This window comes from Loa loa, assembly GCF_000183805.2.
Source record: "Loa loa unplaced genomic scaffold supercont3.9, whole genome shotgun sequence".
NCBI classification, from domain to species: Eukaryota; Metazoa; Nematoda; class Chromadorea; order Rhabditida; family Onchocercidae; genus Loa; species Loa loa.
Window position 1 is genome coordinate 158,639 of NW_018108189.1, and position 26,089 is coordinate 184,727.

A 26,089-nucleotide genomic window follows, 5' to 3' on the forward strand; every position below is an offset into this window, starting at 1 on the left:
TTACAAATTAATGATATCGAGGCAGCAAAGTGAAGCATGTTTTTTTGCAAACTTCATTTGAGTATTCACCCGACTTTCCTTCTCATAATCCATTCTCTTGCATTTTCAAACTATAAGCTTCACTACTTTCCTTTTATTTAATCAATAGCCTCCTCATTGGAACATAAAAAATTTTTTTGGTTTAAAGTTGAAACAGACATCGTCGGTGTGATGTAACTGGTGGTTGCTTTTCTTGTTGTCCGTGTCATATATGCATCACTTGAACTGATAGACGGAACTTCTATATATGATAGTCCTCTGTATGACGTGGAATCAATGTTTTTTCCTCCTTAAATCTCAATTTTATCATGTAGGTAAATCAGTTCTGTGGTTCAACTCAACTTTTATTAGCATCCACCTGTCTATCTACATGTTCGAAAATGGATTTCGATCCTTCAACTGAAATTACTACCTAGCAATATTCAAAATTTGAGGTAATCTTGAGACAAATATAATTTGAAATCCCAAGTTATAATCAGTTTACCTTGAAGGTCTTACTGATTGGAACTGAAGTAAGGAACCGACTGGAAAGGAAAGGCGAGAAGTAGTAAGACAAGAGGCAGTGACCAGCTGAAGCTAAGGATATTAAGGGAATGTTAAAAGTTTCGTTTCGTATTAACCTTTTCGAAATTGGCTCCCATATTTTTTATTTACTAGTGAATAAAGACAAAGATAACCAAACTGACAAAGATCAAAAGAAGAAAAGATAGTGAATTACCTGGATGATAACTGCTAGTATAACCACTGTTGATTGGTGTTGGTGATTCATATTTACTGTATATAGTCTTGTGAGGCATACTGCCACCAATTGTCTCGTACTGTCGAAATTTCCTCGGGATGAGTATTTCCCGTGCTATACCCCATGAAGTGGTAAAATGTGATCTAACGGCAGGGAGTAATATTCGTAGTGCAATGTTTCGTAATTTTCCATTAGCATCACTTGGAACTCTCCCTTTCAAATTAAATTGGCCAGAACCATTCATATTTATCACTTTTAATTGAATTTAAATAAAAATCTTAGCATGTTGTCTCTCAAGACATTCTTTCTTTTTTTTTTGAAAGTCGAAAAGAGCTCAGTTTTAATTATTGTTTTAGCTATGTATTCATGAATCCTTCCCGACAGTGAATCATTTCATTTTTAATTTATCTAAACAAACTTCAACTGAAATTGTACATGTAAATTGAGGTGCTAATTGAATATTAAAAAATGTTTCACCGTTATGCCTAAATTTCTTTAGCGTTTATTAAAGATTAACTATACTAACAAAAGAAACTCTTACAAGAACAGTCTGAGATAAATGTAGAGATATTACTGCGGGAGCAACCAAATTGTAGTCTCTTCCGGATCGATAATGAAGGCCCCGAATCAGAGTTATCTTTTTCGGAAAGGGCTTCTGTTGAGTGACCAAGATCACAAGCAGTTTTGCAAGATAAAGTCGCTTGCTGGATTCGATAACCGAAATTTCTCCTCATTTGCGAAAAGCAGCACAATACAATAATGTCACCTACACCAATTTTCGGCCGTAGTTTCGACCTCGACGAGGACTTATATTCATACCTTATTAATCAGAATCTTTTGTTTATAGCTTATAGATAAGATGGAAGTTATTACTAGATATAAAGTGTTTTTTCCTCCACGGCTTTGAAATATTTGACAAACTTCGAATTTTAAATGTCCTAAGAGTTTCGATAAATTCTTCGTAAATTACCATAATCATTTGCTATTTTGTTTTCATGACATCACAAAAGACTTTTACCTTACAATCGGAGAATTTTTCTCGAGTGCAGTTGCCCAAAGGATCATAGTGAATATTGTGAATAGTGGAAGTTGTATCGCCGACATTTTTTAATATTTAATCACGATATTTGTTTATGTGGTATCTAAATGGACATAATGCTGGAATTCAGTAACTAGATGATGAACTGGACTTTTCAGGTATTTTCAGAAATCTGTGGAAAGGTAAGGCTTGGAAAAAATAAATTCATGGAGCATTTACATCTGAAGTTATAGAAAAAAAAGCTAAGACATGCTGCGAACGTGCTGTTCCGTATTGTTCCATTTTTTGAAAATTGTAATAATGTCCTGCAAAAGTTTGTAATTTGCAATACACTGTTACCTACCTAACCAGTTTGTATTTTTTTCTTTTGTAATCTCAAATTAACTTTTTCACATGTTCCAGTACAATGTTATTAGAAAAAATAACACAGGACGTAATCAGTTATCTTTTTCATCGAAAGTTTACATCGAAACTTTAATATGCCACCAAACAATTCTTTAACCGACCGTTGTGAACTACCACCATTCTTTTTGCCCCTAAAACTTGAAGCACTATATCCTGAATTGAAGAAGCCATAATCTGTTAACTTTTATAATCTGATAACTTTTTTCGACCTGAATGATAATGATTTCCATGGCCTCGAACGACCAACCAAAAGATCAGTATTGCTAATGTCTCGACAGGATGACATATTTGTTGAAAAACCAACTTTGCGCATATTTGACTAGTAATTTCCATTAATTTGATTTTTTTTTTTTTTGCATATTTATGAATAATTTTTCCAAAATAACCTGGGACGAGTGAAAAAAAAAAGGAAAGGGTTATGTAATAAAAAAAACCCAAAATTTCAGCGACACTATCACTGATGGCCGGAAGAAAATCTCACATCAGACTCATTCATTATCCGTTATAAATATGCAACTGGAATTGAATAATATATATCAAACGACAAAAATTTAAGTCTGCGCAAATCTGAATTATTTATACTTACTATTTGGCTGACATAAGAAAAAATTTCAGTGAGAAATACCATTAATAGCAATTTTTCTTTTTTAAGAGAAAAAGTATCAGAATTTTGAAAGTGCTTAACAATGAAAATAATGTTTTCTAGCATTACTTGTCATTTCGGAAATGCTGCGAAAAACAATGTTCTTTGTATTGTCATTGACTAAGTCCGAAAAAATAAACCACTGTCAACTTGGTCGTCAACTTCAATGTGCTTTCTACAACTGTAGTTGAATTCGTGAAAGACCAGTTCTGTTGACGTAGCTGCATTTTGCTTGAAGAATGTCGAATGAGAAAACAAGAAATTTTGAAAACGAACTTCAAGAATGAAATGGAAAAAATTGTAACTTTTTTTGCCATACTTTTACAAAATTTAATTGAATGATTCACACGTAGTTTCTCCTAAAAGGATAATGTGACACTGCTATTTTATTCTCCATGATTGTATTTGAGCGCCAATTGGAAACTGCTGAAAAATGTCTCGTCGCTCCGCTTATGCCATCATTCAATTACTTCATCGATCCCATTATCTATCTTTTCTCAGCTTTACCATCTTGCTTGTACTTCCATTTATCATCGGCTTCATTTTTCGGGTTTAAAGCATTGCCATATATTTAATTTAATTCATTTCCCATAAGATTCGATTTGCGACAACTCTGTAATCTAAATATATGTTGCTTATATGAATATTGAATAGTGGAGTCAGATTAAGTCAAAGCTTTATCGAAGCAACTTTTTTATTGACACTAAATACGGATGCAAAAAGTAGCAGAAAGTTTAAACGGACTAATGAAATTCATCTTTTTAAAGTTACAGATAAAATTATTTGGAAATAATCATGTTTTGGACGTAACTGTAATACGATAGCTGTGGCCTTCGGTAATCAAAAAACGCAGTCATTTTCCCATTAATGCAATCATTTTGAGTGAACTTCCCAAAATCAAAAGTCATTTCGTATTTCGTAACAAATTCATTCGTTTTTTCGATAAATATTTATTAGTAAATCTTTAAAATTTTATGATTTCAAGTTATCCTCTACCGCTGTTTACATGTTGGTAGTATCATTTCAGCATCTCATTTCTATTGTTCACTTTTAACTTCTATCATTAAGTGTTAAATTCAAACGCTAGATAGAACTATTATATCTATTCTTATATCATGTTAGAAAAAATTTATCTCTCAATCAGCCAGGAAAAAAAATTTTTTCTGTTTTTCGGTGAAAGTTACAACCTCTCTCCATTTCCACATGTTTACTACGGCCATCTCCAACAAAAAATACATTTTTTTTAAAATGATTTTGTAAGCTTTTCTAATCTAATTCTTCTAACACCAAGTAATTAAGAGCAAAATATTTCTTGAAAACTGTCTCAAATTAAACTATACTGATCAGCGGTTACTTCCTGACTTTCTCTTTTTGGAGTTCATCTAATATTTCATTTTTCTATCTATTTCGCAAGGCATTTCCTCTCGTTTTCTTTAAAATATACATATACCAAGCACTGAAAAGGAATCGTTGAAGTTCTAGAATCATTCAAGAATCGTTCAAGGAATCGTCCAATCGTTTCAAGAATCTCTTCTGTTAAAGTTATTCTGCTCATCATCGACTGTTATCTTGTATAGAAGAAAAATGAACCCTTGTCATCCATTTGTCCTTAATTATCAGCATCAGTTTTCAGAACATTTTTTGATTATTTTTATTAAGTTTTTTTATCATTTGTTTGGAACCGTACTGTAGTTTCCAATTTGTTTTCATAGCTGTCAACACCAATCGTTGTTAGAATCAGTCAATAAAACTTTATCCAAAAACAGATCAAAGTATTGTCATCCCTTGCCTTATTGTGCTTTCAATGTTTACAACTGTAAAATTTAAATAATTGCATTGTTTCTTCCTAGCAATAAATAAATAAAATTTGCCATTTCTTTTCCATTTACAACGAATATAACATATACTGAAAATGTAATAAAAGAGAAATGAATTATGATATATGACATTTATAAAGTACCGGAAGAACTGGAAGAAAACCAAGTTCCACTGTTAGCAATGTTATTAGCATTAAAAATGTTTATGATTTCTCTTCCTATAAAATCTTAAATGGGTCACTATGGGTCACTGCGAGAGTTCCTAAAAAAGCATTTCTCATTCATTTTGGTGAATATGCCAATAAGCGAAGCAATCTTCCATCAATCAACATAACGCAGTTTTGTGCAGATCATTCAAGCGCACCAAATAGTTAAAATCAGCTAAAAAATATTTTCGTGTCATTCAATTCACCGTAGTTTTTAAATTGGAAGGATCTGCATGATTTAATTTTGCGCTTCATATGCAAGATTTTTAGTTTCATAAAAGTATGAAGCACAGCAATTACTTTTTCATTTGATTCGAAATAATTTTTAAGGTTTTAAATCAATCTTTTCATCTCTGTATTATGCATTATGATTGCAAACCTGCATTATTTGGTTTCTGTTGAAAACAATGTAATTCTTCTTTTCTTAGAGAATGAATTACGGTCATCAATGTACAATACAACCCAAATAATTTAATTAAAATTCAGTCTAAGACTTTAATACTAGGCATTGTTGAAATTTTTCATTCTATTCATTTAATCCAAAGTTTTTCATCTTTTTTTTCCAGATATTAGTTAATTTAACCATATATATTCTTAAAAATCTATGAAGAAATATGAAAGAAACTTATGAGAGACAGATGCTTTAAGACTAAGAAAGTGAAGGTTGAGTGAAGGTTGACATGTTTTACTCTTAATCCCTCGAAGAAAATTACTTTTTGGAAAATGCTATAATTCATTTCATTTAAATTAAACTACTTCATTTTATTCAGAAATTTCAATTAATCACCCGCTAATGCTTTATGTTATCTATTTTTCAATTAATAGCAAAGTAATAATAAGACCCTTTTGTTCAATGTTTATCACGTAAATAAGAATATCATAGAAGGTTCTATGTCTGTTATTTGGGCTTAATTCCTTCAATTTTCCAGTCGAAATTTGAGAAAAGGTTTGAAATCTTTTATTTCCTAATATTAAAATCTCTTTATCTACCATCAATTACTGTAGCAGTTTAGAATTTATCACAGATTACCTTCCATTTACTTTTAACATCGGTGACAGAGCAATAAATCTACTCGACACTAATATTTGTTTCCCGAAATATCGGATAGTTTACTTATTTTGTTCCTTTCAAAATGATTGATTAAGAAAGATATGTAAGAGAGGGTGAGAGCACTGTATTTCTGATAATTGATGAAGTTTCGAATGTCATTGTCAGTGGTGAATGATAAAATAAGCTTCCACTTAACTTCTGGAAAGAATAATTAACTTCAGCAATAATTAAAAAGTTCCGTATTTAATGTCTTACGAGAAAATCTCCTTGCTACTATTAAAAGTGTTATTTGCATGTATTATCTTGTAAATGAAATTGTGTTAAACGGTTGATATCGTGGATTTACCCTCACCGTTGGGTTGATGCCATTCTTCTCTCTAGTTGGCACCATCGACAATGTCATATTCTGTTGACTACCCGATCAATTCCAGAAATTACGTTGCTTTCGAAGAAATTCGGGAATTAATTTCACTTTTCCGTTTTGCTCCAAAAATCGATATTTTCCTGCCGAATAAAAATTAATTACATTCAGTACCATATAATTGGTGTTTATCAGAACTAATACCGTATATTGTTTTTGACGTTGCAGAAAATTCATAAAACTCGAATCGCTTAATTTCTGATTACCTATTCATTTTCTTCCCTAACCTTCTACTTTTTTCGACTCTTGCTATGCGCAACTTCTAGTGTTATGTTATTAAACTTCTGTTGTTAACTTCTAGCGCAACTTCTAGTGAAATAATAAAGAAAGAATTTATGCCAGAAGAAAATTGAGCCTGTTTTCGAAGATGTTTGAGAATGTGTCCAGCAGGTATGTGCCAAACAAAACATTTAAGTTATCGTCATCCAACTTTCCCATCTGTTCCTCGTTCCTTAACTTAACTTTTTTCTAATTTAATTTTTTCCGATATTAATTCTACGCTATTTTGTTACAGCATTCTAATGTATAAATCAACATTTCCTTGAATAAATAATGATGTACTCGAGTTTGGATCAGTTTAATTAATGTAAATTTTAAACTTTTCTAACTCTGAAGAAATCGTAATTCATTTACACTCTTCTTTATCGGTAAGATATTGAAATTTTTTAATTTGTTTCTGAATGCTAAGGCAACTAATACAGGCTTATTCAAAAATAAAGCCATGTAATATAGTAGCAATGTAATATAGTGAACAAGTAATATAGTGTCTTATTCAGAACCGAACTAGCATCTCCGAACTCTTTGGGGTTAGCAAGAAGCCCATTTGTAACCTTTTGCATGCTGCAGCATATAGTTAGTAGTAATAGTAGTATTGTAAATAAGCGAAAAAAGAAACTTCAAGGGTATGACGGGTTCTGCAAAACTCGCAATGTATTTAGTGATTTCTGGACACGCAATCCATATGCTGTCACCAAAGGTGTTCAAAAGTCGTCTAAAAGGTCAGGTTGCCTGTTATGTTTGCATATCTTCCGCAAGTCATTCTGATTCACAGCAATTCTGCGATGGTAATGCCATTACTGATCTATATCAAACAGTTGAAAAGATAACAATCTATGAATTTCGGCTATAACTTACGCGAGACCTAGTGACTCATTTTCTATTAAGCTGTGGTACTAGGCACTTACAGGTTCAGTTCAACATATGTACAGCAGTTCTACAAAATCTGAAGTTTATTCAATTTTCCTTGCAAATTAGGAAATTTTGATGTTAACCATATAAATTCAGAGACTATACAGACTGGACAGCTTATACCAAAACCCGTAAGAAAGTGTTTTTGAATCATATCTCTCAAATAATCCGGATTATTATTAAAGGGATTTGGTACTCTGCCCAAATACTGCCATGGAATCAAATGCACGTGTCAAATTGAAAGGATACCGTAACGGTGATATATTTTCTTTTTTTAAATCAAATTCTACAGTTTCTGCAATAAAACAATTTGATGCTTCTGTCAAATTCACTGTAAATTTGTCTTTCACAAATTTAAAACTTCCAGAAATTTTTCCTTGTCCTGTGAAAATCATTCACAAAATTTTAAGATTCTTTCCGTCACACATTATTGTTTTTCAGTATTTGTCTTCCCTCTCCTGTCAGATGAGGTGCAACCGATTCATTGTGCCATTGTATTTTGTCTCAGAGTTTTCAGTATTTAAATTTCGTTCGCAAGTGATCAATATATTTATCGTAATTCCTGGAGTAATATGCGGATTGATAAAGTTGTGCAAAACTTTACGGCAAAATATACTTTTGTCAAGGTGACCTTTGTAATAGTAGCTATAGTATACTGGTTCCTTTATCCAACAATTCCTTTGCTTGATAATCATATTTACCACATTTTTATGCTTCATAATGAGTTGGCAATTTTTTTTTTTTTGCAAGTAAGTGTGAGAATATATTGTTTACATTTATTAGACAGTAAAAATTTTTGGTCATGATTTGTTTTGCATATAGACTGTACCATAAACAGCATCTGAAATGGAAGAAATATAAGGCTTCTCAAATGTATTGCAAATAATGAGCAAGCGACAATGCCTATTGTAAAGGTACTTCTCATTATCTCATTCTTGAGAAAGTGCTTTAAATACTGAGTTAGAAGACTAACTGTCTATATAAGAAGTTAATGGGCGCTACAATCTTTTGGTTTTTATCTCGTTAACAATTTGCATTGGTAGATGTGGTGATGAACAAAGAAACCAAGACCAAAATCGTTTTATCACTTCCGATTATGAGGGTAAAGAACACCATACATAACTACCTGAGAAAAGTTTATGACAAAAGTAATCAGCGTACAGTTTGCTCGCACACTATTCGATGATTAAATCAGATTTAAGTAGCACTTAAACTTTAACATTCATGCGTATATTAAAGATAGCCTGATTATTTTCGGTTCCAACACATTAGGCAATAAATAACCCGAATGCTGCGGGAGTGTGATGATAATCTTTTAAAATAAATCAATCGTCAACTATTATTAGTAATACATTGTTTGATTGACCATGAATAAGGTATAGAATCATAAGTAAACACTAATTTAAGTACTTTGGTTATGTTTACTGTGAAAGTCACATTAAACTTTATTTTGAAATTTTAAAATAAACTGCTTAGATACTTTCGTATTAGAAATACGCAAAAGATTTATTAATGAAGAAAATTAATCCATCGACTTCGGGCCTTCAGCAGGCTCGATTTCCTAATTTGGTTCACAAATCCCACCTTAAGATTCACAAAAACATCATTCTATGTTTTAAACAAATGTCCTTCAACGACACAACACCACTTCCTAAATTTTAAATCTAAAGGCTCAAAATATTTAATTAGTGACTTTATTAAGGTAAAAACAAGTCTATGGATTCAAAGACAAGAAAAAATACAATCATAAAGAGGTGCTCAAACATTAAAAGGCATTGTTATAAGCTCAATGAGTACTGAAGCGCAATAAAATCATATTCTAATACATTTAGCACCATTAGATCTGGAAAGGAAATACAATATCAGACTAAAACAAGAGTTATGGAACAAAATTTAAAAAACACAAATGAATAAATCAAGATTGAAACATCGAATAATTTTCAGATAAATTCCTGACCCATAAAAATCACGCGATAGAGTTCTTAACAGGTTATCGAGTTCTTCGGAAAAAAATTTTTTCACCTTTTAATTTCAACTTCGTTGAGTGTTATTTGTTATAAGCTAGAAATATCTATTTTGCCTATAATTACTTCAACAATTAACACTCTACCTAAATGTCCTCCCGTTCACTGAGATAAAAAATGTGAAGATAATGGCACTTTCTCTTCCCAGTTCCACCACTGATTTACCATTTTATTGAATTCCGCATTGTATGGCCGAAAACTCCTGCGCAATTTCAATTGAATTTCTGGCATAATGTTTGCATGAGGACGACCTTTATTATTCCCAAGGCATTTAGCCGTGTATCGGTCCTTTCGTCGAAAGCAGTAAAATCCTTTATGTTTATTGAAAACCAGTTGATCCGGTTTGAATAACTCAGGAATATGCAAAAATCGCTCAACTTTTTGCAACTAAAAGACAAATAGCAGTAGTGGAAACTATTATTGACTTCCGATTATAACCCACACTTTTTCGAAGATCAAAACTGTTTATATCTTTTCTATGGATGCTTTAAAGAGGCAAAAACAAATATTTGTTGGATATTCAAAAAAGAACTATGCAATAAATTGTTAAAACTGACCTGTGGCAAGGGATCCACAATAAATTTATCACCATCCAGAATCAGGAAATTTTTTATCGAGAAATATTTCAACCACTGACCCATATGAAGTGAATACAGGGAATTACGTACCGGTTTATAATTAACGTTGATTGCAAAACTGTCGTTTAAAAAAGCTTCTGCTTCGAACGAAGGTTTTGTCTTGTTGCGTTCATGTTTTGTGTAAAGTACCTGAAGACAAGACCGCTTACACATGTAAAAAACTTCTTGACAATTGTCCACTCTAACATTTCTTTTCAAGATCAGTTTATCGTATTTCTTTTTAAAGATTTAATTACTCTATTATTACTTGTTAACAGTTCCCTTTCTTAACTTTGAGCAACTGAAATCATACCCTTCAAATTTCTTCACGGCCTTGTTAAAAAATTCACCATCCAAATAATTCAAAAACATTAGCCAGTTGTGCATATCAGTTTTTTATTTTAAAAAAAATGAAGAGAAAAACGAAGGATTGCAAATTTTTGTTTGAGAGATGAAAGTTCAAAGATTTTAGTTATTCCATTCAACATAAACTTTCGCCCAAGCAAAATTTCAACTCGAGAGGTAGAAAATCTTATGAACACAAAGGCTACTTTTAATTTAAAAGATGAAAATCACTCCCACTAAAGCTTTTTTCAAGCATCACGAAAATAGAGGGATGAAAATTTCACTGACGTTATGAAACCATCAGAGAACATTCCTGTTATTTCTAATTCGAGAGGTTATAATTACCTGAGTGAAATCACTGATAGTGCGAATAACCGGGTCCCTCAATATTAATATCAGTTTCATTGAACTATTTAAGCGATGAACTCTTTCCGGTGTATACTGATTTGTAAAATAAGCTGGCGTTTTTTCGATTGTCACCTAAAAAGGACGAGAAAGTTGGTTTACTGAGTCGGAGTCATGTTCAATTTATTAAATTAATGTTGAAGCGTTTACAGTGGATTCTTTCGGATATCAAAATGTCATCAAAAAAACGAGCACTGCCATCTTTCCAAACATTACATTAGCATTTGTCCTTCATCCAAAAAGTAAGAAACCTGCTCAGGATAAGTATGCGGCATTTGTCGACGATACCAGTCGGACCCTTTGCTATATGTTTCATTATCATTGAAAAAATGCATCTCTCGTCGAGCGACACGAATATAAGGTTGTACCGCCAGTGCGTCCAGCAACGCTCGGGTACCACCTTTGCGTACACCTATGATTAAGCATTGTGGTAGACGTTGTTGTCTGCGACGAGCCGGCGATGGCGCCGCTAAAGGTATACTGAAAAGGTCCAAAGTAAAGTTTTCTTTCTGGTTTCTGTTCAAATCTCTGACTAGACTGTAGTCTGCAATAAATTAGACTTCACAAATGGATTTGATCAATTTGATTTATAAAGTTTATCATGCGGTATTTATTTAATTACCTGAATTATTTATAAAATCATCAAGTTTAACTAAATAATCAGGAGAAACTAAAGAATAAAAGAGTCCTCATTCCTTAACTCATTTCATTTGCGGGAGCAAAAGGTAACAGGGTAACTATTCTCCGACAATGCCGCCAGATCAACAGCTTATAACAATTTTACCTTTCAGTATTCACTAATTCACTGCTATCATATTGCCCATAGAGCGGTGTTTCACTTATTGTAGGATGAGTTCCGGATATATGTACACTGAGTAGGCTAGTATTTATCACAGATATTATTACTACCAATACACATCCTATTGTAAATACTGTTAACTTCAACGCTGATTTTTCCATTTTAAACACATATTTAGACTCTGAAATGATAAAGGAAAGTTAACAGTGTATAAAATTGAATCATTTATTTGTTTCCGATGCCAGAACAAGAAGAATATCAAGATTCCTTCTGGATTAGATGGATTCATACTTTCTCTTCTATGACTCACTGATAAGGATAATCATGGGTCAATCTTATTTTACAATTTAGATGTTTTTTTTTTAGCTAAAAAGACTTCTGAAGTCAACATAATTAATAGATATTTAGTTGAAAGTACTACAGCGATTCAACATTATAGTTGAATTATGGATTTGATAAGATTTGAATTAGTAGTAAGACTAAATCTTGATTCTACTGCTGAGATATCAGTAATGACGAACAAAGAAAATTTTCGAAATACATCTGGCTGTTATTAACTTTCACAACGGATAAATGTAGAAGTATCTTTTTCAAATAAACTGGAAAATACTGGGAAGCATAGAAAAAAGTTCAAAATTCCTAGCTGTAGCCATATTCATTATTAAGGTAAGAAAGTTGACTGAAAGGGTGCGAACAAATTGTGAAATTGATTTTAACAATTTGGAGCCGACTGAAATCTTTCAATTTTCACAAGTTTTCATAATTTAGCACTGTTAAATGCAAGAAAATTAAAATTTTTCTTTGTAATCAAGAAGGGCCATTTCACAGCTGTGAAATATATTGGCTTTAACAAAGCATATCACTGCGTGCGACAATATGTATTCATTCGAATGGACGCAAAAAAAAATATATGTTATAATTATTTCAGGTATCCGAATTTATGCATGCAAGTATAAATGGTTGTCAATCGTTATTTTTCGTGGAAAGAATCTCAGTTCATTTCATCTGAACACAAACAGTAAAATTATGGTGAGTAGTTAGGGCATTATGAATTAATTACTTGGATTTTACCTTGCATTGAACTGATTTAAATGTATAAACCTTATTGTAGTGACAATAAAATTTGCTATTGCTTTTATAGAAATTAATTTTTGATTATATGTATTAAAAATACTTCACGAAATATTATTCCGGACAATAGTTATAATCAAAAAGTAAAAAAACAAACGAAATGAACGGTAAAGTTCATACCGAATTGTTTATCACAAATTCATCAAAAAGCATTTCAGAGCCTTGATCATTACTGAACATTCAGATTTTGCGAGAGGTTTGAAGCGACTCTCATAATGACGTTAATGAATTTATGTACATTTCGTTAACTATTTAAAGAATAAACGAAGTAAGAATACTTGCCAATTTTTTTTTAAGTACCCTAAGTTACATTTGATAATTTCATATTTTATAATTCATAGATGATATCCCCTCTGCAGCCATCCTTTCTTATAATTTGTGATATCATTGCAGTGTAACGAAGCGAAAACATGTTTTAGCGACATTCTAAACATTGAATAATCACGAGAAGTTATCAGTCAATGAACTTTACATCGAATAAAACATCAAAAAGCAATGTGAGAAAAAGGTATTTATAAGAGAATGAATGATCGACGTGAACCTTACATTGTTGTTGGTTGTAAAAAAGGAAGATTTATTTGCATAAAGGACAAACAGATGAATGTCATTTGACAATTAAATTATAACAGCGCAAAAGGGGTTTTTTCATTTATTTCGAAAAAAGATAGTGAAATATGGAATTTGAAGCTGTGGAAAATTTTCGACGTAAACTAAACATATTGGATTATTCAAAAATATTAGACCTGCTTGTTTTTCTTTTTTTTTGAATTTGCATAACTTTTCAAAATAGTTGGACACTAAACAATTTAGTGAATGCTGTCATCACGAAATTCTGAGTAGTATGATTTTCAGTCGTTGCTATATTATCATCCTGCAGTATCGGAGACTGTGATATAGGGTAAGAAGACAAAAGTTATTTAGAAGTAAATGGATTCAGGCAAATTACGAATTGCAAATGAATGATGAATGTGCTGAAGTTGAGTGCTAGCAAAATAATGGAAAATAAAGGATTGCCCAGTTATGAGAAATAAGTGAATCTCGGAGCACAAAACAAACTGTAAATTTTTCGTTTTCAGATCCTTTTTTTTTCCCGGACGATTCCTACGGACGAGAATTTTGGACCGGTCAATTCCGATCAGTTTTCCATTTCCTGAATTACTTAGTGTTATACGTATTGAATAATTTGTTTTAAATGCATCAAAATTTTCTAGGGTAAAATTTTGTATCCAAAAACATTTTTGAAAATTTTATTGTCGTCCTAGTTGATAGAGGCATAGTGAGAAGAATGAATGCGAAGAAAAAAGTTTGAAAAGCTTATTAACAGATAACATTAGTTCAATGTGCAGAAGCTAAAAATTAATCATTAAACGTGAAATAATTGAAGATGAACGTAAGGAATGTGAGGAGTAAAGTGCTAACTAAATTTCATTAATTAATAGCGATTAATTAATTATATTCACAGATCTATTTGCTATGAAATGCTATGTAAACTAATTGCTCATAATAACTGTAAAATGAGGTAGAAGAAAGGAACGACGTGTGCTGGTCAATGATGAAATATGTGCCTAATGGGTGTGTATATATCGGTGAGTTTTTCGAGCAGGGTGATGGAAGTTTGGAAGATAATGCAGCTGTCGCTTTTTCCACCGCCAAGTAACATTATCGCCACCATATCGCGGCTCCCCATTTCGTCTATCATACCATTTCCCTCACTAGGATATAGAAACTATCGATTGTTGAAAATACTGTTGATATTACAACCCCAATGGAAGTATTCATTTCTCATTGTACTCTTTTCAGTAACAAATTCGGCATGAATCAGAATCAGTAAGATATCAATAAATGATTTAATCATATTTAGGCTCTATCTATCCCATTTCTACTTCAAGCTCATTTCTTACTGATAGAATTTTATATCGCTCTTTAGGTGATAAAGCTAATGCAGAGAAAAGGATAGTTATTGGAAGGTTTCAAATATTTTGAAAATTTTTTCCCACTAGTGAATTAAAAAGCACATCATTTAGCATTTACTTTTCCATTTTTATTTTTAGAACTTCCAAAGATTTTTTTTTCTTTTGGATTGCTACGTTTGAAAAGCTCTTCTAAACTATTACAGATTGATTTGGAATACCTGAAACGAATAAGTGACCTTATTTCCGCCGTTCTGCAAATAAAAAGAAATGGTGTGAAAGCTGAAAAACGTCAAAAGGATGCGGAAACCGCTCACTTTCGAATTATGAAGAGAGCATGAGAATCATAAATCTTTGGATCGCAAAGTGAAGGTTTGTTGAAGTCTTAACTTTGGTGCATTCGATACTGCTTTATAATTTCATTTCTATTAATAAAAATCAAATGTTTTTCAAATTGTCATTTTTAGCTATTGCGCAAAGAAAGCGTATTTGCGAAGTTTAGCAAATTTGTTGCAAAGTGATATAAGTAAAATGCGTGAAAAGATCACGTCAATCGCAACTTTACGCCATTTAACTTTCCCATTTTTATTTGCTATTTACCTTTAGTAGTAGTTAATAATTTGACATCGAAAACTACTAAAAGATTGCTGTCTCCCATTTAAAACGTTATTTCTGTTTAGCACATAAGTCTCAGTGAAGGCAATTCGTCCCGTTAACATCAGCGGGGATACATCAGGAGTTGCAAACTTGCAATATCATAAATCAACGTCCCCATAAATGGCTTATCTCACAGTAGGTTGCAACATTGGTTGACGTGTTTGAAAAAAACAAAACCAGCCAAGAATACAATTTTGAATATGTTTCATATCTCAGTGTACTATACCAACTGGAAATGTGATTTTAGATCACAGTAATTCCATCATGGTTGAAAAACCTTATTAGGATTTTAGAAATTTCAGATTTGAATTCGACTTTGTCTTCTCTACCTTTATTTAGAATAAGAAAATAACTAAAAAAAATTGATAGATTATTAACACAGTCGCATCTCTGCCAGTCGCATCTCACTTCATATTAACATCGCCACGTGCACTGGGCTTGGGATGTTTCGTTTTTGTAAAATCTAAGCCGCATATTTTCAAGTTTTTAAAGAATTTCGGGTTTTCCTGGAGAGACAAGATATAACAGGACGATCGGTTATCTCAAACCTCATCGAGCAGTTTCAGTGGAGATAAGCTTAGAGATGAAATATGCTCAGATGTTCATATTTTTCGGCTGTTTTTTCCAGCCATGTTGATCAGTGTTGTAACAAACATTTGATCGAGCACTTAACAGTAATGCTGCTCAGAAATAAAAAACCGGACGAGACTTTGAAAAAGAAGCAAATATGGGAGGATATGAGGTCCGACTTTGCAATGCTATAAACGAACAAAATTTAAACCTTTGGTAACAGTGAGGACATTTACGGCCGATTAAATATTGAGGGATAATTTATGAATGCATATGAAAATCAATGGAAGCAGTATGAAAGGTCAGTAACAACAGCATCTGCGATTTTATGGCCAGATATGCTATTTAAACTGCCAAACCGTGCCGTCTTTATAACATCAATGAAAAGCCGTTAATTCGCAAAAAACCAATGAGAAAAATAAAAATCAGAGCAAATTTTGTTGCATGGATTCACTTCAAAAAACGATTAATTCGATTAATTATTTTTCTGATGATGGCTTATAAAATTTGTCAGCATTTATTGTCTGCAACAATTGCAATCTATAAAACATCAAGTGATAATGGTGATACTTTCACTATCCCTGAGGACAACTTTCCTTAGCAATGACTAACAAGCTGGAAGTAATAAGTCACTTGTCCAAGTCTCTTTCATTGGGCCATTGATTTTCTCTTCGATGAAGCGAAAGTTGAGAAATGATGCAAATTTTTAAAAAAAAGGATTTAAAAATCGATAATATTAATGAAACTCCTTCCAATTAGAATGACAATAAGCTATATTAAGGCAAATTCACTTATTATTAATACTTTTTTGTTTATTCATCGGAAGAATGAGTCGAATGACCAAAAAAAGATAAAAAAGGAGATAGGAAATTTTCTGCATAAGTAAGAATTAAAGTAGCGAATAAAAAATTAGTTAAATAGTAGCAAAATGACAAGATATAAGAAATATATTTAATAAGTTGTATTCGATAAGAACTTTCTAATTCAACAAATTCATATTGAAAATAAGCTATTAGATGTTATTTAAAAATATCGATTTCTAAATACGACAATCCATTTCTTATCAGTAATGTTATTCTTCATTTGTTTGAAACTTTCAGAAAAGTCAATTTTTCTCTGCTTTTATTCTCGCATTATGTGACCGTATGGTTAATGAAAGCATACACTGATACCATCGGAGATTTTGCAATAAACAACGGGAATCAATTTATCATCTGTGATTGACTATTTATGATAACGGGAATCAATATCTCATCAGAAGCAATTTTGTCATCATGGCGACCGAGAAGAAATGAGGGATTTAGTGCAGCAGAAATTTCTCTGTAACCTAAGGAATCAGAAATTTAGCTTTGACTATTTTGAACTATCCTTCTAAATATTCACTTTGCCATTTTTTAAAATTACATCGATAGCATTCTCAGATTTCGTCATGAATGGGCTTACAAACTTCTCTGAATAACCTTAACAAGCGGGATGTTTAAAGAAAGATCAGCGGTATGTTTAAAGAAGGATGAAGAATGGAAAACAGGAAAGAGATTTGAGGAATAGCAAAAAATTCCAAGAATAAAAGAAAAGATAAGGTAAATTCTGCATTTCGGAAGAAAAACTTTTTTCGCACCGACTTTCACCGAAAACCCAATATGGCCACGTATCTTTTCTTCTTATCTCTAATTTATGAATATGTAAGTTGAAACATTGAGCAATGGGAAACGTCAATCAGTGAGGCGTCAATCTCGTCTGGCGTCTCATATTACCTTTGGATTTGTTTATTGCTCAACAAACTTTGGCACAATTAATAACCTAACATTTATCCTACTTTATAATAATGAAATATTTCTTCCTTTCAATTCAGTGCGTACGGACTTAGGAAACAACTAAGATTTCATTCACAATGTAGACATTTCATCCGTCTTATGTATGAGTGTGAGCAATTGTGATAAGATTGTTTACGTGGTGTATAAGTTAGATCCCTAGAATATCGGAATAAACCCCTTATCAATCTTGGATAATTCTCATTCAAGAGTATCACTATGAAAGAAATAATATGATGTCATCAGAATTTTAAGCTGCTTATTAGCAATCTAGAATGCTTATATTTTTATGTGTTATATTTTAGCCCTTCATACTTCCCAAAAATTTTCTAATACTTTTCAAAACTTTCAGTTTTCCATTTACTCGATAATTTTAATCGTTGTTGCATACAGTCATCAATTATCGATTCCTGTCCACATAGCAGAAGAGCGCAGAAAGAATGCGCTATTCACGAGAAACATAAGTTTAGGTAAGATAAATAGCGAATGAATATCATTTGCTTTATATCCAGGAATTGAAACGAAATTTCAGCTTTTCAATTTCAGCTTTTCAAATTTCAATTTTTGAATTAAAAGTTATTGATTTAATTGACATTTTGTGCATAGAAATAGAACACATTGAAATTCGATGAATAAAAATAAATTTAAAGAGAGATTAAGAAAGCCTCACGTTGTATGGAGAAATCGACATTGAAGGAAAAAAAGAAAACAGTTTGAAAAAAAATGACAGGATTGTTTTTAAAAGGGCTTCTTTCTGAATTACTTCCTTTGGTTGTGGCGTTTTTTGCAGTTTGAAATTAAAATCATCACTTCGGGTCATATCCTCAACTGATGAAAAGTGCAGGGTTTATGTCAATGTAATGATAGACAAACAATATCGAAGCACAACGAGACATATTCTTCGAAGTTCCGGACAGGAAAGAAGATATTCCTGCAAGCTGATCAATTAATAACAACCTACTCAAAATGCCGAAGACCTAAGTGACAGTTGGACTAAAGCATATGAATGAACAACTGACTATGAATGTGAATTGTGTATTTCCATCTGAAAGCTGAACTGGAACGTGTCTGACGTGTAATTACACTATCATTTGAAGTTGTACCAACAATATACAACCATTTCAGTCCCGGGATCACTCAGAGGTTTATTATGCGTTCTGATGATGATAACAAATACAGTTAAGAATTCACCATTTATAAATCTGACCTCGTATGCAAATAAGGATTGGAAGGGAAAATTTATCGTACGATAAATATTTTTGTGATCAAATATTATAAACAATATGTACTGTGATGGCAGATTTCTTGCAGCTGGAAGATAGGTGGCGCAAATTGAAAAGGAGTGGGAAGAGATGTGGCAGGATGACGTAGAGGAAGGGAAGAAGAATCATGGAATCGCCAAGACATGCATGATACGTGTTCCGTTCCCGTTCGCTTTTCAATAATTTTTACTTGACTTACATACACATCATCCACTCTTCGTCGCTTACTTCTTTTATTTGAATGCAAATATCTGAAAGGAAATATGCTCACAATGATGGAGAAAGTTCTAAACAAGGAACTGACATCTTCAACAACAGCGCTAAAAAAGTTATGTTCTGAATAGGCACTGAAGTGGAAATGATTAATTACTGTCACTCTACCTGTCCTCATTAGATCGTGTCAAGCTGTCCTGACAACCAGCAGTAATCATTTATTTAACTGAATATGAACCGTCATACCAGTCTATTGTACCTCAGAGACGTCTCTTTGCAATCCTTGCTATACCATCTATCGGACTTGTAAGTGATCTCCTAGATGCACTGTGAGTCACTTATTCGTTACTGGTATATTGCATGAGTAATACTGGAAAATAGATCCGGCTACAAAAATAATAAAAGAAATATGTCAAAGATCCAAAGTGTGAGGAAGATATATAGCGTCCAGAGACGGCAAAGATATGAGAAAGTAAGCAAGAGTGGCATAGCGATAGGTTAAGGAAATGATTAGATAGTTGCATTAAGCTATTGCGGTAGGGAATGAGAGGAAGCGAGATAGCGTTGCGCAAGAATTCACCAGGTGTGAAGGTGTGTGTGTGAACGAGCCAGAGTTAGGGAATAGAGGGAACATTAAGTTATGGTACTCTGTCACCAAGTGGGCGAATTGGCCTTGTTTGCACCAAGACTTGTTACTTGTAAGACTTACTGTTTATGACCGCAGATAGGGAATAGTGATTTTGGGTACTAAAAAAGAGTCATATGAGTGATAGTTAATGCTTAGCAGCTGTCAGTAAAAAAAGTCTAATGTTAGTCATCATGTGGTTGACAGTGATGCTTATTAATAATGAATATTGGTAATCAAATCACATTAAAGGTAAAAGAAATGGATGAAGTGGATATAACAGATCATTTGCCTCCTGGCTTCTTCGGAACTATTCGATCAGCGAATTGGACCGAAAGACGAGATGTGCTGTTAGCATTGATTGATAATTTATCGCAGTATCCACGCATTGATCCCAAAATAAAATACAATGAAATTCTTATCGAATTAAAATTGGTTGGTGTCTGATTCTTGTTCAGACCATTTCGTTCCCGCATTTAGACGAAAATTCAGTTATTGGTCGCATAATAAATGAAGTTGTAGGACATTTATTGCTCACTGACTTTAATATCGAAATATGCTTGGTACTTTAAGTTTTACATGAATGGCTTTTTCGTTGATTAGCTTTCCAGCAGCAGTTAATAAAGTAATTGAAAAAAAAAAAATATTCCGCTTTCATAGGGGATGAAGTTGAAGTATTCCAAATTAATTTTTAAATTTGAAGCGAGATTTTATGATTTTACATCATTTCCACACTTTACATGGAAAAGATAGAAAATAGCGACTTTAGGTATTGGAAAACACTCGAGCATTAATCTTAATATGAATGATAATTATTGCTTATAAGTCTTTGTTGAAGGGAGTGCAACATCATTCATTATGTGGGTGATGATAATTGATTATTGATGATAATTATTGATGGTCAGATGACTTTTTTTTTATTTTCACTTAGGGCAAGTTTCTTTTCAGATCATATCAAAGGATTCAAATATTGCCGTTGTAACATTGGCACTGCGAACACTAACAGAATTCGTCAAGAGGTTACGCAAAAATTTCGTGAAATACATTCCTATGGCACGTATTTTTTAACTAACAATGTTTTAACAGAACTATAAATAATTGTAAATTATGTGAGCGTTAAGTAGAATTATCAAGAATCAAAATACTCATTACAGGTTCTCTTGAATATATTAGAGAAATTTAAAGAAAAGAAGGCTGCAGTTAAAGAAGCTATTGTGGACTGCTTATCACTTGTCGCTGAACATGTATGTTTACATGGTTACTCAGAAATTATAATGTAATAGTTTCCTAGTCAGTTATTTCGGCTACCTTACTTACTTTTTTTCAGTGTGATGCCGCGTCTCTTACTGGTCCCATATGTGAAGCTTTAGAAAAAGCCACAAATCCCAATGTAAAAGCAAGTATAGACCAGTGGATTTATTGCATCTTATGCCAATATTCACGAACTGCTGTCCCTATAGCGTTTATCAGAAGTGTTACACCATATCTTGTTAAAGTAAATTTTTTTTTGTTTTGTTTTACCTTGTTTTATCTCATCTTCATTGCTATGAGGACACTGCTTACATTGCTGTAGGGACATTTGCGACATTTACTGATATAGAGACATTGGCTATTTATTGCTTACCAAGCAAAAATAATACTTCCTTACTTCCTTTTGAATTGTTAAAGTTATACATTGAGTTTTTTTCAGCACAGCAAAGATAGTGATCCGAACGTCCGTGAGCGAAGCTGCATGGTTTTTGGTGCTATTTTACGATTAGTTGAAGAAAAAGTAACGGCTTCTATCGCTAATGAAGTATTCTGTGACAAAACTAAATCAAGGAAGATTATTGAATACTCTGGAAAAGCTCAGAAAGATTTTGAAGCGTATGAGCAAGCACGAATCGGAAGAGATATCGCTTTGGAATCTTGTACGCAAAGCGGAAATATGGTTCATTTTTAACTGATAAAAAGATTGTAAATTTTGTTTCCTTTATTTTCGGCAAAGTGATATATGCACAAGATAGGGGAAATTATACCAGTTACTAATCTATGTCTTTTTTGTCATTTTTCGTTATGGTTGGCAGCAAGAAGCACATTGCTCTAATGCTACTGCTGTAACCATCAGTTCTGGATTGCGGTCTCAGCAGTTTCAGATTACCTCTTCAATGTCAGCTTAGGGATTGCGCAGAAAGCAAGTTTTATATCTGTTTGGAAATTTAGGAATATTATGGAGAATCAGTTGATGGTTTAATCCAGTCCGACGCAACAATTAGCTCTTGGGAATTACTGACTGAAACGAAAATCAGTGATAAAATTCCACGCGATATACAGACAAAGTTGGCCTCAAAGCACTGGAACGATAGAAAAGAAACATTGGCGGTAGATTTTAAAACTTCATATTACCATAAGGAAGAGAATATCCTTTAAACGGACTACTGATGTGGAATTTAGCTTGGACTAAAAATTATTGCACTGTTTGAAATTTATAGATATTGTGCGGTATTTTGGAGAGCAATCCGCGACTTTCTCCTGATGAAGATCATTCGGAATTGATTGAAATCCTGCATAAAGTAATGTTTTCAAAATTCCATTCCTTATATAAACCGAATTCGTCCATATTTTTCGTCACTGTTTGCTGTTTCAGATACTCGAGAAAGATGTGAATATTAATGTAGCTGCAATTGCAGTAAAGTGTATAGCAGGTTTTGCGAATGGTTTGCGTTATAGATTTGCCACATTCATACCAAAAGTAAGTTTTCTTTATTTGACAAATCCACCAATCAATGTGCTAAGGAGCATTAAGTTATTTCTGGAATAAAATAATATTTGCTTTAATCGGCCGGAAAATTTTCAAATATTACGGTTCTAGCAATAAATTTTCTGACTCATTTCCTCTAATTCTTGAAATATTTATTTACTGCGCTGCTGTTTGTATTATCATTTCAGATTTATATTTCTGTTTTCGAAAAATTCAAGGAAAAGAAATTAATTCTTCGTGAGCCGTTAATTGAACTTTGTGATATTCTTGCTTTACTTGTGAGTTGAATTTCATTAATATTTGAAGAGTTTGTCGTGTAGCGCGTAGTTGGAGAAGTTAAAGTTATTGTGAGAGATTAATTAGTAAATATTTCTTAGAAATATATTTTCTATTTAAAGAAATTCTTAGACTCCTCTTTCTGCATACATCGAGGCTGTGGAGGTTGCACTGCAAAAACCAAATCCGCAAGTAAAGACACAAACTGCTCTCTTCCTCTCAAGATTACTGTGTCAGCACAATGTGCATACTTTACCATTGGACTGTGTAAGGCAGAGGCTTGGACCAGCACTTACTAAGGTAATTTTTAAGGCGATTTTTTGTTTTATTAATAAAGAAAAACGAAGATTGGTGAGACATAAATATGTTGCATAGAATTGTGACTAGTGACAATGATGGAAATTGCTACATCCGGAACGAACTGATCTGCGGCAAGTCTTAATCGTCTATTAAATATGGTCATTCACAAGAACTATAGTTACGTATTTGATCTCTGTGTCAAGGCAATCATCAGCTTTACTAATGCTGAAGCTCGAAAATTAATAAGATTAAACCAGAATTTGTTTTATTTAAGCTGTCCTTTGATGCCGATCCAGAAAGTCGTGAAGCGTCGCTTTTAGCAGTTGGAGCTATCATGAGGATTGCTGGCGAAAATGTTGTGAATAACTGCTGTAGTGAAATTATGCAAGATGATAATAAATCGGCAAAGGTTTTCGTAATTATTTTACTGAATCCAGTTATTATCATGTTGGATTTCTTCAAAGCATTCCCAAGTTTTCGAATGACTCAAGAAGAGTTTTTGCCTAGGAGATGGAATTTAGCTTTGACCATTTCTTGAGCCCATGATTTTTTAAAAAGTTTTTAGGTTCGCGAGAACTCTGAAAATCTAATACGAAAATTTGGACTTAATGCTTCTGCTCCAATTTTGAAATTACATCAGAAAACGAAATCAATAATAGCTGCTGGAAAAGTCGGAAGCTACAAAGCACCTAGTGCTGGTGCGAGGATGAAGGTAAGTGTGGTCAGTATTGTCACTTGATTAGACATCATTTTTTTTGCAAGTATTCCAAGACTGAACTCTCACCAATTAAAACGTTGAGGGTTTTCTTTGATGTAATATTGACTTGTTTCTGCTAAATATTTCCTCTCCGTGCTTCGTGTTTCTCAAACTTCCGATTTCCTCACTGATCTTTTCATACTTATTAATTGTTAAATCAATATTAGCTATTTCTCTTCTGCTGAAATAAATTAAAATATTTATCATCCATTCTTTATGCTATTAATGTATAAGTTTTTGATTAAGTAAATCATTAAATGAAAAATCATTAAATATCTATGAAAAATAATTGCGGAGGCTCTGATAAATGTATTCATTTTGTATTTTCTGTTGTTTAGATGGAATTTTGTCCACACATAATCAATTTTTTCATGTATATATGAAAACTATCGTTTTTGAGAGGAACAATGAAGGAGTTGTTCTAAGTCATTTCACATTTTAGCATAATGCGGTGTACGTTCTAGTACACCGGTTTTTTTTTTTTCAAGGAGGCATTCAACAAAGCAATGACTGTCAAAAAAAAGAATTTTAATGAAGCTTAGCTTCCTAACATGGACGATATATCAGCTAGTAGCGAGGAAACTTGATAAAATAATTATATTTTTAAAAGTTTTACCAATGTTTCCTTTATCAATCTAACATGTTTTCTTTACCAGTCTTTACTAGGCACATACTTTCGTGCTGATTCAGATTTTAAAACTTGTTTTTCTAGGGCTCAAAATGTAATATTACGATCACGAAAAAGATGCCTTGTCGTACTGTGATTTCAAAGTCAAAGTTTAACAGTGCGATGGTGCCTGCAGGTAGAATTCAGTCAGTGCGTTCTGCAGTTTCAACTGCTTCAGTAGAAGTAAAATGTGAGAAATTATTAAGGATAGTATCCTCAAAATCGCTTCACGCTACAGCAGAAGCTAATTGTAAAATATTCTAGTATTTCAACTTATTACATATATATCCCACTAGTAATATATATTTTGATGCTTCACGTTTCACTGTATTGTTTTTCTGTAGGTGAAACAGAATTCTTTAATTTTTATAGCATACTTTTTGTTCGATTCACCATCACTATTTGATGTTCGTGGAATTATTGCAGCGGGAACTGATGTAATAAGGAATCTTAAACAGAACAGTTCAAATGAAAGAGATGTGTTTTTTGATGCTGCAGAAGAAATGGACATTATATCACACAGTTCTAGTGATCCCGACAATTCACTCCTGAAAAACGAGACGTATACTGTGGAAAAGGAAGAAGGACCAAGTGAACAGTGTCCAGATTTTGGTAAGATCAAACTATGAGCTGCTTGTTTTTACACCTTTCGATTGGAAATACTTCCGTTTTCTCGTTTTATCAACTTTAGAGGCTGCAACTGCAGAAGAATCAATTCCATTACACTCTATTAGTCGTGAAATGAAGCAGTCTGATACAACCAACTTTATATTTCCATCGGTCAGTGATTTTGTGTTGATTAGGGTGCAGCATTTTTCCTCTTGGTGGCATATTATACTAGGTGCTAAATTTCGGAGCGAAACTAGCCATTAAACTGTCCCATTTAATTCATTCTTAGGTTGGCTTTTGTCGCATGCAAGTAGTCACAAGTTTGGCTTAAATGCATAGCATGTTTTTTACTTTCTCATCCTTACCATTTTGTTTGGTGAGACTGAATTTCATGATAGTTTCATAAAAAGTTTGACGACGAACAAATTTATTCTGTCAGTCTCATTCACAGATCGGTTATTTTGTTGAGGTCTCACTGAGAATTTGAAGTGACTTTAGAAATCTAGTTTTTTTAAGGTCCGCAACGGTGATTCCCGTTTGCCTACTCCGACATTACGAGGCGTATCTGGAAGTCGTATTCCCATACCTGTCCACAGACGCACATGAAAATCGTCTCCATTTGACTTAGTTCCTTTTTCTTTGTAATAAATTTCTGCTTGGGCATAAAAGACATTTAAAGTTTTATCAATCCCCGTTTATTTTTTCTTTTCTATCGCAATCATTTTCTTTTTACCTCGTTAATCTTTTCGTTTGTTGAAAAATCGCTTAATCCAAACAGTAGTATCCCGCAGGACTTTTCTCTTACCAGTGTTTTATCGGGTTG

The 26,089-nt window shown here is 32.8% G+C and overlaps 4 protein-coding genes across 4 annotated transcripts in view; 2 read left to right on the forward strand and 2 right to left on the reverse strand.

The window, feature by feature from the left end:
* Window positions 1-376: 376 nt before the first annotated feature.
* LOAG_00916 (hypothetical protein) lies at window positions 377-1,022 on the reverse strand (the record flags this gene model as incomplete). Its single annotated transcript, XM_003136456.1, has 2 exons — window positions 377-438; window positions 758-1,022. 2 exons carry the CDS (start codon window positions 1,020-1,022, stop codon window positions 377-379), a joined length of 327 nt encoding a protein of 108 aa, XP_003136504.1.
* Window positions 1,023-6,727: 5,705 nt separating this feature from the next.
* On the forward strand, window positions 6,728-7,489 carry LOAG_00917 (hypothetical protein; the record flags this gene model as incomplete). Its single annotated transcript, XM_003136457.1, has 3 exons — window positions 6,728-6,750; window positions 7,137-7,212; window positions 7,262-7,489. The coding sequence occupies 3 exons, from the start codon at window positions 6,728-6,730 to the stop codon at window positions 7,487-7,489; spliced, it is 327 nt and encodes a 108-aa protein (XP_003136505.1).
* Window positions 7,490-9,674: 2,185 nt separating this feature from the next.
* LOAG_00918 (sulfotransferase domain-containing protein) lies at window positions 9,675-11,899 on the reverse strand (the record flags this gene model as incomplete). Its single annotated transcript, XM_003136458.1, has 5 exons — window positions 9,675-9,959; window positions 10,130-10,339; window positions 10,880-11,014; window positions 11,191-11,419; window positions 11,724-11,899. The coding sequence occupies 5 exons, from the start codon at window positions 11,897-11,899 to the stop codon at window positions 9,675-9,677; spliced, it is 1,035 nt and encodes a 344-aa protein (XP_003136506.1).
* Window positions 11,900-19,961: 8,062 nt separating this feature from the next.
* LOAG_00919 (zyg-9 protein) overlaps window positions 19,962-26,089 on the forward strand; it is a 6,956-nt gene continuing 828 nt past the window's right edge. Inside the window, exons 1-16 of the mRNA XM_020445592.1 lie at window positions 19,962-19,990; window positions 20,170-20,352; window positions 20,866-20,970; window positions 21,072-21,161; window positions 21,245-21,412; window positions 21,608-21,847; window positions 22,120-22,278; window positions 22,389-22,469; window positions 22,544-22,648; window positions 22,846-22,935; window positions 23,066-23,233; window positions 23,508-23,642; window positions 23,799-23,945; window positions 24,703-24,847; window positions 25,084-25,269; window positions 25,349-25,437. Coding sequence (XP_020303970.1) covers window positions 20,179-20,352; window positions 20,866-20,970; window positions 21,072-21,161; window positions 21,245-21,412; window positions 21,608-21,847; window positions 22,120-22,278; window positions 22,389-22,469; window positions 22,544-22,648; window positions 22,846-22,935; window positions 23,066-23,233; window positions 23,508-23,642; window positions 23,799-23,945; window positions 24,703-24,847; window positions 25,084-25,269; window positions 25,349-25,437 — 2,082 coding nt within the window. The 5' untranslated portion in view covers window positions 19,962-19,990; window positions 20,170-20,178. The remainder of the gene's footprint in view (window positions 19,991-20,169; window positions 20,353-20,865; window positions 20,971-21,071; window positions 21,162-21,244; window positions 21,413-21,607; window positions 21,848-22,119; window positions 22,279-22,388; window positions 22,470-22,543; window positions 22,649-22,845; window positions 22,936-23,065; window positions 23,234-23,507; window positions 23,643-23,798; window positions 23,946-24,702; window positions 24,848-25,083; window positions 25,270-25,348; window positions 25,438-26,089) is intronic.